The 15,442-nt window shown below is 41.1% G+C and overlaps 1 protein-coding gene across 8 annotated transcripts in view; it reads left to right on the top strand.

The window, feature by feature from the left end:
• LOC113026379 (transcription factor SOX-6-like) overlaps nucleotides 1-15,442 on the top strand; it is a 105,610-nt gene that overhangs the window by 28,542 nt on the left and 61,626 nt on the right. For all 8 annotated transcript variants that reach the window (XM_026175100.1, XM_026175096.1, XM_026175102.1 and 5 more), the window contains 2 exons: nucleotides 4,334-4,553; nucleotides 9,769-9,979. In XM_026175100.1, the coding sequence (XP_026030885.1) occupies nucleotides 4,334-4,553; nucleotides 9,769-9,979 (431 nt within the window). The remainder of the gene's footprint in view (nucleotides 1-4,333; nucleotides 4,554-9,768; nucleotides 9,980-15,442) is intronic.

Genomic DNA, 15,442 nt, shown 5'->3' with positions numbered 1-15,442 from the left:
ATAATGTACAACTTTTGAGAAACTTGAAATGCATGGCTTCTACAGTTTTCCATGCGTAATGGAGAACTTTTAATGACAGTGGCAGTGTGGTTTAATGCTCCAATAAAATGCTAAACATCATGGCTAAACTAGCCCACTGCTCTGCTCTTAGCATCAAGCACTTTTTTCTGCAAACGTCTCCCTGCGTTACTTTGTTGAGTTTAAAAGTGGCATATAATGTGTAGACATGCAAAATGGTATTGTGCGAATGCCATTGATAATGTCATCTTTCTTGCAGAGAAAGACTTGGAGATGGGCCTCAGTGTTCCATTTAAAATCTTCGGTTTGGTCTCTTTCACCTTATTTTCTTGTTGGGCCTGTCCAAAAGACTAACAATTCCAAGAAAAGTCCTTATTTTCTTTCTCCTGATTTTTTCTCCCTTTCTTCTTATTCTCTGTCTCTTTGGTATTTCCCACTTCCTTAGTTCTGTAAAGCTGGGACGGCTGGAGATTTTACACCCAATTGGTTGAGTTGGGGGCCTTTGTCGGAGCCCTTCTCCAGCTCCACAAGTGGCAGAAGGGACCTGGGTTCTGAATGGCGCTTTGTGTACTGTTTTTCTAAGAGGGGGCCCTCTCTCTCCCGCTCTCATCTGTCACAGGTCCCTCTCCGTCCACGCTCCACAATGCCTGATTGTTTCTGCCAAGTCGCCAGGTTCCAGGCCAGATCTGAACAACGCTTTCTTGCCAAATACCGACCCTGGTTTTCGTTTTTCTTCCACACACAAAGGGATTCTAAGTTACTGTCCACGTTTTAGAAGGAGACTTAGATAGCTGTCCACCACCAGCACTTTATTTGCCGAGTGCATTTGAGAGCTAAAGGTTGTAAAAATTTCCATCGACAGCAAAGGAAAGAAAGGACCATAAACCAAAAAGGAAAAATTGCTGGGCATACATTTATTGTGATTATTAAAGACAGTAGGTGAAAAACGTGCATATTACAAAGATTTAATAATGATGCTATTAACAGCTTGTTGGATTCCTGGAGTCACATTAAAAAACAAAAACAACAACAACCAAAGCAAACACGGAAAACAAAGCAGAAAAACTATAAATGCACGGGGATGAACAATTAAGACTTCTCATTCAACAGTGCATGCTCTGTTCAGTTATCAAACAGGCAATCTAACCAGTATCACTTTCCAAGAAACATCTTAGGCAGGAGAACCGTTTCCAGGGGAAAGTCTTGATGTTTTTCTAGATATCTGACAATATGAAAAGGCTTTGGGAGAGCCTCGGAGTGATGCCTGTGAAAATGAATTTGTTTTTCAGGTACTGGTGTAACATTACCATCACATTAGTGTTTCCTGAGAGGGCCTCGGCATAGGAAGACTTTCTTTTTTGTCCGTCTCACTGGGGGAAGGTTGTTTCTTTTCAGTCATAATAACTCAGTTTCTGCCTACGTGTCAGGCGACATTTTGTTAATGAGTCGTGTCGAGACCAAAAAAAAAAGCTTCTTCTTTAAATTAGGACACATAAATGTGCAGACGACTATGACCATACAGCTCAAAGACAACAAGGATTAGTTATTAGTTATAGAGCATAATTGATTTTTAACATATACTGTCATGTCCAGCTGTCTAACATGCCTAAAAAAATACACCTAACTCTCTAAGTCTCTTATTGTCTTTAGAAAACAGTGACACAAAGAAAAATGATCACATGTTTTTCTTTCATTCTGGCTTCATTATTCAACACTTTTCTTTCACTGTGATGGTTTTATTGCAAATATAAAAATGTGTTCATAGTTTCATAGTGTAGCTTTAGAAGGTAATGTGAAAAATGTAAAAAATCAGCCACATTTCTGTCATGCACTAAAAGAATCTTTTTTTTTTTTTTTTTTTGGTATAGCATGCTACTCCGAAATACACCGTTTTCTAATCACAAAAGACCTGCTTGCCATGCTTACCAATAAACCCTTGTACTGTTGCATGGAGAAACCCAATCACTGGCAGTTAAGAGTCTGGGCATTCCTGGCCATATGAGACACCAGTTCCAAGAAACTAAGTCTTAAGCTCCCTCATAAACACAGCACCAGCAATATTGTCAGCTAAATATAGGCTGTCTTCTGTATTCTCCTTCCCCAGTTGCCCATCGCTGTCTCATCGCTCCAGTTTGGATAACCTGAGTTGATCGTGGATTATGGTTTGCTGTTTGTTGGTTGTCTGGGCTCTTACACTCATATCGCTGTGTAATACAACGAAGGCCTGAGAAATTCAAACCCCGCACTCTTCTACTAAATTTAAATCTGGCTGTGAATGGATGGCACTGCTGGCCAGTTGTAAAAACGAATAAAAACCTGTACTTTGAAACTTGGATGACTTGTAAAGAAGGCTCGTTAGACTTACTTAAAATTGGGTTTGAAAGCTTGAAAAAAAAAATCACCTGGATTAACCTACATGCATCAAATAAACTGCATTTCATTACTGCAGTAAAAACTGCAATAATAAGGTTCAGTAAAGTAAAAAGTAACAAGAAAAAAGCAACATAAATGAGAACAGGTATAGAATTTCTCAGTAAAATTGGTTACATTGTATTTCTGATGGGTTTCAGTCTATAGGACTATCATGGACTATTAATGGTTATTAACATTTTCAGGTCTCACTTTTCACAGCATGCCACTATCCACCCTCCTCTAATTTTTCCTGCATCGCAGAGTCGGTGGAAGCTGCGTTCCACCAGAGGTAGTAAGAGACAACATGCACTGAACATTACGACCCTCGCATTCACTGAGCAAATCACTCAGCTATACTGTACACACAAATGGACACACAGCAGTTCTCAAATAATCAGTCTGGACCTGCGCTGGAACTGAGCTTCCCATTCCTGTCCTCTCTATCCTTTTTCCAGTCTTTGCATTTTTATTTTTTATTTTTTTGCTCCCTCGATTCATTTCACTCTTTATTAACTGCTTCTATCTATTAAATACTTTTTCATCTTCTTCTCCCTCCTCGTGCATTCAGACTGCACCCCCGCTCCGCCCTTTCAGACATTTGACTGAGGGTCAGATGTAACACTTAAGAGCACCCAGGAGGCTGCGTATATCAGAGAGACAGCCTGCTCTGACTTACTGAGCAGCCGATGCTGAAGTAGTAATCAGTTTTTCACTGAAGCTGTGTGTATGCATTTGCGTGCATGTGTGTGGAAGGGTGGGTGGCACCGGCTATAGTAATCACAGCAAAAGCAGCTCAGAGCAGGCTGATCCATCAGTTGTCACCTAACAGTTTAGCTTAGATTTGTGTTTATTAATGTAGAATTGTTTATGTATTTAGTGTATTTGCGCTTGTGTGTACTCGTATATATGTTGAGGACAAGTGAGCCCGTGTTTAGATTAGACCTCCTTTCGTCTAAGCCCGTAGGAAGGCAGGGTTTAGCTGTGGTCAGCAAATGTCCTCACAAGTAAAGTCAAATGAAAGGAAATCATTACAGAAAATGATGCATTAGCCTGGCGACTCAGTCTGAGACTAATATTAGAAAAAAGTGAGATTTTTCCACTTAAACTCGGCAGCCTATAGCGTCTGCTTTTGTAACAGCTCCGAGGTGATGAGAGGCCTTGATGCTGCATAATAGATTAATAGATTATCCCCACGAGAGTGGATTTGTGTGTGTTTGCACGCTTGATGTACATTCAGGATGAAAACATGTGAGTCGCGCTGCATGAGTGCCTGAGTAAATACCAAAAATATGATATGTACTTTAAATTGTTTGTGTGTGACTAAACCATAATTACATGTTTCACATTCATGTCTCTGCATTTAAATAAAGTTGTGGCTTTGAATTATCGATTCAAATGCATGGTTGTGAAATCATCCAACAGTGTTTTGTGGCTTTTTTTGTGCAGTCAGTGGTGGAAAAAAATAAAATCTAAAATTATTTAACACACTAAAAGTAGAAAACTGCATTTTTGGCACAGTTTGATACTGATGATACTGCTAATTTACACGAACTAACCTCCAGCACTTAAGAAGAGTCCAATCGTGATAATATTGTTATGAAAAGAATGTCTGTCAAAACAAAATGTAACAAAACACTTTGTGTCTTTTGTTTTGGAGCATTGCTCTATTTTCCCGTGCTGGTGTGTCATTGTTTGCAGTTTTCCACAGAAAATGCATCACGGTTTCCAGGAAGGTTTTGGCTTTAGTCTGGCTGGTGACAAATATCTTTTAGTCTTTATCATTGTGAGAACAGCAGCACTAGTCGGCAGCTGTTCATGTGTCACTTCAGTGAGCATCCATCCTGGTAGACATAACTGTAGTTCATAAACCAAAGTTAAACCCTTAATTTTTTTTCCTTCCCAGAATGATGTCTTCCATGCGAGCAACGCCTCCCTTTCATCCACCGCCCGAGGAAGCAGAAGTGATTGGTCAGGACAGTGCAGGCTGGGTTGGTGATGAGCACGACGGCCCAAAGGAGACGGTGTCGCCTTCTTTGCATGACCAGTCCCACCCAGATGAACTGCAGCCAATCAGAGAGAAACCAACAGACGCTGAGTGGGAGAGTGTCAGTCCTGCTGTGATGGTGAGAAGTGAATTAGGCTAAGAGCTTAGAAACTGACCATAATACTATAACTCAGATTCACACAAATGTGGGTGTGTGCACAGAGTACCAGAGGTGGGACCAAGTCATTGTTTTGCAAGTCTCAAGTAAGTCTCAAGTCTTTATCCTCAAGTCTCAAGTCAAGTCTCAAGTAATGTCAGGCAAGTCAGAGTCGAGTCTCAAGTCACTGGTGTAAAAGTCCGAGTCAAGTCACAAGTCTGAAACTTTGAATTTCAAGTCCTTTCGAGTCTTTAAAAAAAAAAACGAAAAAATAATGTTGCAGTTATGCTAAATGTAAATATTAGACCATGTAATTTTTAAATTTGTGTTTTTCTCAACACATGACAAAATAGTGAACTTAGAAAATATACACAAATTGTGAAATTGCACCTCTTTAAAATGCAGCTCAATTAAACCTAGCTCCAAGAATAATTTTCACCGACAGTTCTGAGATAAGCTGCATGTTATTCTTGGATGCGGTTGTAGGACCGGCTTTAAAATCGCATGACAAAAATATCATACACATTAAAAAAACTGTATCACCAACGTAGCCTGGACAACATTTGCTAGTTAGATGAAGTCAGCTATCTCATCTTAGCATATTTATATGCATATTTATAATTATACGGTTCTTGGAGTGAGTGCATACACTCATGAAGTTTAGTAACTTCCGGTCACTGCAACAAGCCCAGGTACAGTTTACCGACGGATGGGTGCAGGACCTTGAAATGCACCGTGTAGAACGAAAGACCATCATACGTATCATAAGTTTACCAGTCTCACAAATCGTCGTCATAAATACACATTCGTTAACCGTTTATTAATATAACCTTTGAGCTCAACGGTAATTAATTAGTAGTGGAAATAATTTCTGGTAGCGTTACAGAAATGTAGCAGTGACAACAATATTGTATGCTGTAATCACCGCGCGGATAGGAGGCGGCTGGCTTGACCGCGGCTCACAAATGACGGCTCACTTTACCGCAGTCTGTAATCGCACTGGGCAATTAGTGATACAAAAAACCTGTTTTATCCTGTGAATAAAAGTATATGTTTTTGTCAATGTACCATAATAACAGAAGCGAAACGCAATATTGTGTCAGGACAATTCACTATTTATGCACAATAAATAAAGGAGCATAGCGCGACAATTTCTGTTCAGCGCCAGACTTGCTTGTAACCTATATCACCAATTATGTTAAGAAAAATGACGTATTAACTACTAAAAAACACTGACCTTCGTGTAAATGCTTGGAGCAGACTAACCTGTGAGCTGGAGTGTTCTGGGACGTTATATTTGATCTTTGAATGGCTGCAATCCAGGCCACCCGTCGCCTCTTTGTTACTTCGGAAACATGGCTTGAACAATTTCTCTTCAACGACGTAATCTGATAACAACCGATCTCTTTACCCGTCGGCTTCTCGTGGCTGTCATGCGACCGGCTATTGCAGTTAATAATACAACAGCTTCTTGCCATTTTTGTGTTTCTTTTTATCGCTGTTTAACTGATTTTAATTGAAAGCCTGCGTGCGCTAGTACCGCTTGCCACGAGTTCCCAGAATCCTTTGCGGTTCTACCCGTGAATGACGTCACATTTTCAATCTCTATATAATATGCGTGTTAAATTTTATATTTGGGGTAAAATATCAAGTCTTTTCAAGTAAACCGGTTCAAGTCCAATTCAAGTCCCAAGTCATTGGTGTAAAAGTCCAAGTCAAGTCACAAGTCTTAGAACATTTTTTCAAGTCAAGTCTAAAGTCATAAAATTAATGACTCGAGTCTGACTCGAGTCCAAGTCATGTGACTCGAGTCCACACCTCTGCAGAGTACACACTCGGGGCTCACAAATCATAAAACACCTGTGAGATGCAGGAATACATAGGGTGTGCAAATTCTCATGCCTAATGATATCTTTGCACTATTGAGTGAGCACAAGGTGTAGTGGACACACACACAGACACACACGCATGCACCGGTAGTTCTTTCTGACCTGTGTGCTACAGGCAGTGCTGCAGGCAGCCCAGTGAGGGATCTCGTTTAGAGAGTTATACCCCTGGCCTCCTCTCATCTCCACAGCCTGCTTTGGTGTGTGTGTTTGTATGTGTGTTTGAGTGTGTCTGTTAAGGTGTTAGTTACTTGGCTTCAGGTTCTGTGGGTCCCTAATGGACAAAATGTGTTTGGCTTCACCCTCTGAGGAAAGGGGAAAGTTTCCTCTGGTATCATTGTTGTGGTAGAGTTGAATATTTTGGTGAAAAATGTCCCATTTTTTAAAATTACTTGCGTTACTGAATCATGATTATGGCTCTTTAGATATTTTGAAATTGTTACTCAGTTATACTGACCCATGCCCAGTGCACAATAAGAGCTGTAAATGCAGTAATTCATTAACAACAATATTCAAAAACCTGACTTAACATCGGTATCAGACTTCAAAGTTGCCTGAAGGCAAAACTTTTCATGAATATTTGAATTTTCACTCTATATTTTTTCCTTTTTTCTCTCTATTATTTATCTCCAACTTACACACTCACATGTGTAACCATTGTCCCTCATGGACCAGCACAGGACACTGGTGAAAACCTATAACGAAATAATCTTTTCAAGTGTTCAGAAAGAGGACAGGTGGTGCTGGGCCAGAAAGTAACAAAGTGCAATGTTTCAAACTGTAAAAAGTCATAAGGTAAAGCTGCAACACTGCCCAAAGCAGCCACTGACCAGTGAAACATGGGAGGTCCTTGTGCTGTGGACAGAGAAGGGTAAACGACCCTTCTTAACTTCATTGCCTCACCAGCCTCCAACAGTGAGGGTCAACTTAAAACAAAACTTTGTGATTCAAGTTTCTGATCTGAGAATCAAACATTACAGCTTGCACCACCCTGCTTGTATAACTCTTGAGCAGACCTGGAAAAAAAAGCCAACACACCTGAACAATCTGTGAGTGACACACTATCTCGTAATCCTCATTACAGAGGCATCTTCCGCTTAAAGACAAAGTGCACAACAGAGCCTCCTGGAGCCATTTCAAGGGCATCTTAAGATCCCGCTGTTAGCCAAAGCCCCTTGTCTTTGAAACATAAGCCTCCTAAAGTTCTTGGAGATCCCCCCACTCTGTAAGGGGAGGAGAAAGTATCCAGAAATAACCCCAGTGTTAGAGCACCTGTGCTAAAGTGTCGGATGTTGTGTGGGACAATGTGGTCATCCTGAAGGGCTTATCTTTAGATAATTATAGACTCCTTGTGCCTCTTGCTTAACTCATAACCCTGCAGAGCAGACAATAGTGGGACACACACGCTGGGGTCATCCACCATAAACAACAAAAACCCATCAGATATAACGTTAGCTCAGCACTCAGTCACCTCCGACCCGGAGGGTGTCCATATTGTTGCTGGGGACTTCAATAAGGCATGTTTGAAATCTGTGCTCTCCAAATTCCACCAAAATGTTAAGTGTCCTACCAGGGGGGACAGTACACTGGACCATGTGTACAGTAATATCAAGCATGGCTACAGAGTGACAGCCTAGGACAGTCTGACCACCTCTCTCTGCTCCGCACCCCTGCCTACATCCCCCTCAGGAAACAAACTCCTCCAAGCACCCAGGTCATTAAAACATTGCCAGATGATGCTCTTCTCCAGCTACGGGACTGTTTTGATCTGGTCCATGGTCAATCTTAGACCAGCAGGACCTAGAGACCTTCACTCAGTCTGTCCCTGTCTACATTAAGTGCTATGTAGAGAATGTGACACTGGACAGGAGGGACATCAAACAGGTCAAGAAGGCCTACAGGAGGAGGATAGAGGGCTTCCTCCAAGTGTGGAGAGCCATCCATGCCCTCACCAACTACAAAGGCCAGAGCCCCCAACCCCCTGACAGCAGCCTCAAATTTGCAAAGGAGCTCAACACCTTTGCTCAGTTTGAGGCCACCCCTTCCTCGCACCCCCTGTGCTCCACGAAGGATGCCATCACCATCACCCTTCACAGAGCACTGAGCTGTCTGGAGAACAGGAAGAGCTTGATGAGGATGCTCTTTGTGGACTACAGTTATGTGTTCAACACCATAATACCAGACATCCTCACTACCAAACTGGACCACCTAAAGGTCCCCCCTGCATACATATGACTGTACACCAACCTACCCAATCAGCGTCAAGTATGTCGATGACACCACAGTGGTAAAGTAGGCCCAACAGTGGCTGCGCTTCCTCTGTGTCCTGAGGAAGAATAACCTGGACCAGCTGCTGCTGGCCTTCTACCCCTCTTCAGTGGAGTGTGTGCTCTCCTACTGGTGCTGGGTATGCAGGGGCCACTACTAAGAACAGGAAGCCTTCTCAGAGGGTAATCAACACCACCCAAAAAAATAATTGGCTGTCCTCTGCCACCCCTGGAGGCCATCGCCAGCTCCTCCTGTCTCAGGAAAACCAGGGCCCTATTCTATTCTATTCTATTCTATTCTATTCTATTCTATTCTATTCTATTCTATTCATTATCAAAAGGTCTGATTTTTGTCACCTTGACCAAAACAGGAATTAATTCTTATTCTAAAGAGAGGTATAAAACAATCATATGCATCACCCGAGATGTCTGTGTGTGACTGTAGGGTTAAACCTCGATGTGTAATTAATGAATATATTATGAATCTATTAAAGACACAAATCAAGGTTTTTCTCAGACTACTATAACACTTTACTGGCTTTAAATTATTCCACAAATCCACTTCCACCAGCACCAGATTGCATGTCTCTGCGGTCATGCTGCTCCTTACGTGTAAGCACCCTCAACTGAAAAAACACTTGCCAGGCTTGGCCTTCTCACAGTGTGTCTCAGTGGATTATACACACGTGACCCTGGCAGTATAAAGATATGTAATGGAGTATCACCATGTTGTTTTTGATGACAGATAGATCAAGTACTGTGCTCGTCATGTTCTGTCAGTTGCAAAATGCAATCCTAAGTCTGATATTTGGCATGTAGCACCAGCTGACCCATGCCCAGGCAAAGCGCAGTAGAGCAAATAAAGTACAGGCTCACTCCCAAATAGTACTACAGGGATACATTAAAGAGCTTTGGGATGCATTTGTCTGAGCTGTGTTAAAAATAAACTGTTGCATGAATTGAAATGCTCTCTCACAGATATGCAGTACTTAATTACTTTCTATGGCTCGTGGGTTTGAACTCTCATTTTCTATTTCTTCCAAGGACAATGAAAGCAGTAAAGGTGGCTCAGTCTACTCTTACCGGACTACCTCTACCTCTCCAACCAAGCCAGAGGAGTGTCCAAGGGATCGCGGGGAGCCTGTGATTGGCCTCGCCTTTGGGACGCCAGAGCGCCGCAAAGGGAGCCTGGCAGACGTGGTGGACACACTGAAACAGAAGAAGCTCGTGGAGCTGACCAAGACAGAGCAAGACGGTAAGAAAAAGGTCTTCAGTGTATATGTGTGTTTATGTGTGTGTGTATGTTTTATCACCAGTGGACCTGAATCTTTACATTTCAGGCTAGCCTTTTATTCGAAGCTGCAGGCTGTGGAGTAACACTGCTCTTCCACTTATAAACATTCAGTTTAGCTAACTTGAAGATAACTTTATACATCTAAGAAACAGCGCTGCTTTGGGTGGGTTTTTTGGTTTCACCTGAAGGGCTTTGGGGGAGTTTTAGTAGCTTAAATGAGTTAGAGAAATGGTCTAAACACATAGTGGAACATTTTTTTATTTATTTCAAACAAATTTTCCATATTGTCCATTTTCTAGTCCTACAATTGGTGAACTGTTTGTCTTCCATTAAAATAGATTTTAAAACTTTAGCAAAGGTCCTCATTTGTTGCAGGGTTAAGAGCTATCTAGATGAGTGAATATATCACAGTGATACATTAACACACTGCAGGACTGCATCTTCATTCTAGCTTTTCACAGAAGTGATGCAGTTTTTACTCAGTTTCCCTTCCACATAAAGCAACAACAACCTTTGCTCACCATTTTGTTCTCTTTTTTTCTGAAAACTTCCTCTCCAGAAGATCTTTGAACGTCTAAAATTACAACTGACAGATCCCTCACTCGTTAGATCACAGTATCAATCAGTGAAAACACAGGTTTCCCTTTCTCCGCTGCTCCTCTGATCTACACCTCCAACACGGGAAAGGGTTGGAGTCTCCCAGCGTGCCTCAGCTTGCCCTTTTCCTCCCCAAAGCAAACCAGATCTAAAACCATCTAACACCCCTCTTTACTATTATGTGCACATAGTAATCGCGATAATATCAGAGGAGTGCTTGATCTCTCTCATTTAGAGGTTTCACTTTGTTATTGATACAGTAAAATGGGCCAGATTGGATGGCCTGAGGCGTTATACAGTCCACGGTGTCTTAAGCTCCAAGACAGGAAGCTTTGCCTCTCATATTCTGCTCTCATATTCAGCAGCAGAAAACACACACTCACATCTGTGAGTGTGTGTTTTCAAAAGTGTTGTGACACCTTCCTTTCAAATCAAAGAGGACACAAGTGGATAAAAATGCTAGGTGCCCACCTTTAAATGTGGCTCTTTTTGATTTCAGAACCACATGTATACTTCTGATCAACAATACCCAACCTTGCTTACTGTACAATGACGTTGGCCATTTTTAATTCGTTTTGAAGTTTTCTAAACTTAAATTCCTGTTTACTGCGTGTAGTGATTGTGCAGCAACACAACAGACTTTCAGTAAACATAGGTCTTCATTGAGTTTGCTTAGGTTCCCCTTTTTCCCTCTTAATTACTTTTCATATCCCTTGTATGAGAGGAATATGAGCATGGTGTGCTGCATTCTGAAGCCGATATTCTTGATGTTGTGATCAAGTGGCTCTTGGCCCCTCTTGAAGTGTTTTTGTATGTTTAATTGCAACCACTTCCACCCCTTTTCAGCTTAGAGAAATATAACAATATTAAAAAAGTAAAGTCTGTTTGATCTTATATTAGTAGTATACAAAGAGACCTTTTACTACAGATGAGTGATTCAGGGCGACAGCTAATAATAGCATGATTAAATGATAAATAATTTACATGTTTTTTAGTTAGCAATAAATGAAATGGTGATTAATTGACAATAACTGGTTTGGAAACTATCTTGTAAAGGTGAGACTGATGCTTTTTAAACTTTATACATGGTTGTTTACTACTGTGCAGATCATCTGTAAAAACATTGGGATGACTAGTACCATGATGAAAGGCACGTCTAAAATGATGTTTAAAGTATGCAGTTGGTGTGATGAAACTTACAAGACGGATCCTGGAGCTCACAGTCCACTTCCTGTTCATGAACTGTGTAGCTTTGTTACTCGTTTGCTTTCTCTCAGTGTTTGGGTTGGTTTAAACACCAGGACTGCTGACGTACATTTACAAGATCAGGATCTGAGTTAGTCTTGCTTTCACAACAATAGTCTTGCATGTTGAAAAATGAAACTCCCAGTGTGTTAAAATGTGAAAAACAAAATGGGTCCTGGCCAAGTGTCCATATGTGATGAGATGATGTAATAGGTGATAAGAGCACCATTGTGTGTATCTCTGATAGACCAGGCACTTCAACAAAACAGCAGTATGGACTTTTTGATGTTGCGACTGAGGACAAGTTTACTGATTGGTAAAAAAACCCCAAAACTTGATCACAAAACAAAAATAACATTTCCTCATCATTAAGAAATACACATTGCGGTTTAGTGTAATTATTTCTACCTCTATGATGCAATTCCATCCATTCGTCCATCATTTTCCTAACTACTTATTCAGTTCAGGGTTGTGGGGCAGCTGGATCTCTCATATGGCGAGGAGCAGGATACATCCTGGGCAGGTCAGCAGCATCATCACAGGGTCATGATGCGATGCATAATATACTGTTGATAAATTCAATACTTTATGCTCCATGAAATATGACAAGGAAATGTAATTATTTATGATTATTAAACATTGCTAATAATTATATCATTGTTTGTAACATAAAAAGGCTAGTTTAATTAACATCATCAACAATGATGGTTAACTATGGAAGCAATGCTTATGCTAAAAGATACAGTAATACTAGTAACAGTAAGAATAGCAGTGATGTTTCAAAATCACTTTGATATTAAGCATCTCGTTCTTTGCTAATTATCCGCAGTACTAGCACTGATCATGCTGCACACACTTACACAAAAACAAACAAGGTAAACGTGTGCAGTATAACCAGGCACACTGAATCATACAGGGCTTGCTTGAATAGTAATTGTGTTTCAGGGCCTTGTAATCATTCATGCGAATTGCTGTGATCCTTGTAGAAGCATTGTAAAAATGTCTTTCATCCAGCGCTTTGGTAATGCTTAGCTGCGGAGACTGACGGGTACTTCTGCTTTTTTTTTTCTTAATGAATTTAGTCAAAAATGAGGTGATTGATAGAGGCTGAATGCTTCATCGAGTGAGCTTTCAAACCCGATGAGCAATAACGCTCCACATCCTTTTTCTTTTTTTCCCCTCATTTGTTAATTTGCTTGAATACTACCTCCTATTTTAATTGCCTCTTTCTCTTCTCTAGTTGATTATTGTCTTTTTCCATTTATCTTTTCAGTTCATCTTCTTTCTATCCTTCAACTCCTGGAGCATTTCAAATCACTTCTAGCACATTTTTTAAAAATCCTTTTGCAAGAGGCAACCTTGCTCACATCCTAAAATAAATCTTCGTTTGTGTCACTGGTGAGGACGAGGGATTCCAAATGCATAAGCTGTCTGATTTGTTTGTTTTGTTAAAAGAATGTAAAGCAGAAAGGAGTGCAAGGCCATTGTGGTGAATAGACCTATATACTGAGGTCTTGTGTGGAGTAGATCAGAGATAATTTTTTGCGTTATTGTATAATTCAAATATTCAGGAATTCTGCATTTGAGCCAAGTCTTTTTTCCCCCCTGGCTCTTTAGTCGCGTGTGTTAACTTTGACTCACACTTAAAATGGAGTTTGTTCAGAATGCTCTTACGGCACCAGCAGATTTGATCATCGCCACTCAAATGGGAAGCACATTAAGCTCTGAACAATACTGCCCCTCACCTTGTCCTCTGCCTCCTGCTGCTAAGGGCTCAGTCAGCTGAGCTCTCCCAAGTTAGATTGGCTGTGTGATCAAATGGAACAGACCCTATCCAACCACCGAGCACTCACTTAGCCTAACGTGGCTGACCCCTATGCACTGTGGCCCGGAGCTAAAGTGTGGATGATGTCGCTGTTAGCCCTCGTGCTGCGCTTACCCCCTGTTGGCACGCTGTTAGCAGTCTGCTTCTCAGAGGTGCCCTAAGTGCCTGTGACAGCTCTACTGAATAGACATGGCCTCGCTTTGCTATGCGTGACTTTATTTATTTATTTATATCTTCACACAAAGACAGCCTCAGCTTTTAAAAGCTTTATCAAGAAGTCTTTAAGACTGTGTCAGGTAGCAGTATTTCCACACAGCTAAGTTGCTGAAAATGCATCATTTTCAACTAGACTCTCACAACATGGGAGCCAAGAGGGTGAAGGTCTAGTGTTTTCTGGAGAATTTTGTATTTATGCTGAATTGTGCCTGTCTTATGTGAAGATTTAGCTACAAAAGCTTTCTGCATACAAAAGGGTTTCTCTATACCGTTAGAGCACTTATTAGACTAGTAGGCTGGTTGCTGAATAAAATGTTCACGGCCAGGGTGACGGAAGATCAGAATTAAACAAACAAACAGAAAAAAGCAGGTCCTAGATTTGTTGTTGAATGGAAATACTCCATCCTCAGTCGCTTTGCAGCTAAAAATAAGAGATGGAGAGGTTGGGAAATAAAAGCTTGGAATAAACAATTACGGTAATAACCCAGACAATTCTCTGTCTCTGAACACTGATACATCCTTTCTCTTAGCCATTATTAATCTGAATTCACCTCATCTCCTTGAGGCCTCTTTACAAAAAGGGAAACAACACTCAGAAGTGGACACATTTAACTGAATGCCAAACCCAGCCATTCTTGGCTACTGCCTGGCAGACATTAAACCCATTCAAGTGTGCAATGAAGTTCCCTTCGTTTTGATGAGTGAATTATGATTATCTGTATTGTCATGCCTCCCGGGGGCAGTGTTGGAGTCTGGCATGGGGAAAGTGCCCTGGTGCCAACTTAGTCAGGCATCTAAATGTGCCTACTGCAGCTTTGGTGCCTGGCAAACACTTAACATCACTCTAATCCCTGCTTACACTTGAGCCTGTATGAATTACTGTACAATCCATGTCTTTCATTTGCAAATGAGATCAGGTCCAATTACGGCAACACTGCACTACTCCGGAGCGGTTACAAAACAGACACCTGTGTGACTAATTTATTACCCGACCCGAACTGGAGTTGAATTTAGCAACAAAAGATTCAATTCAATTCAGTTGTATTTATATAGTGCCAAATGACAACAGCAGTTGCCTCAAGGTGCTTTGTATCGTAAGGTAAAGACCCTATAATAATACAGAGACAAGTCCAACAATCAAATGACCCCCGATGAGCAAGAACGTGGCAACGGTGGGAAGGAAAAACTCCCTTTTAACAGGAAGAAATCTCTGGCAGAACCAGGTTCAGGGAGGGGCGGGGCCATCTGCTGTGAAAATGCATTTAACATGCTTCATTAGAGCAGCATGTCCATACTATATTTGCATCCATGCAGTTTAACAAAGAAAAACACCAGATGTAGCCAATACCTCAAGGTACACATTTAGCTTTCATGTAAACTCTGAGCCTGTTTGGTACTGACTGGTGGTGCAGTTTCAGATTTGCCACTAACTGCCCCTCACATCATATGGAAATGGGCAAAAGCATAACATCCAAACTAACATTAGTGGTAAGATGATGATGCATTTCTACGATCCAACAAATCTGTCTTTCTTTTTGTGA

This window comes from Astatotilapia calliptera, chromosome 7 (genome assembly GCF_900246225.1).
Source record: "Astatotilapia calliptera chromosome 7, fAstCal1.2, whole genome shotgun sequence".
NCBI classification, from domain to species: Eukaryota; Metazoa; Chordata; class Actinopteri; order Cichliformes; family Cichlidae; genus Astatotilapia; species Astatotilapia calliptera.
Note: the sequence above shows the minus strand (reverse complement) of the source record. Positions and strands in the feature narration are given on the sequence as shown.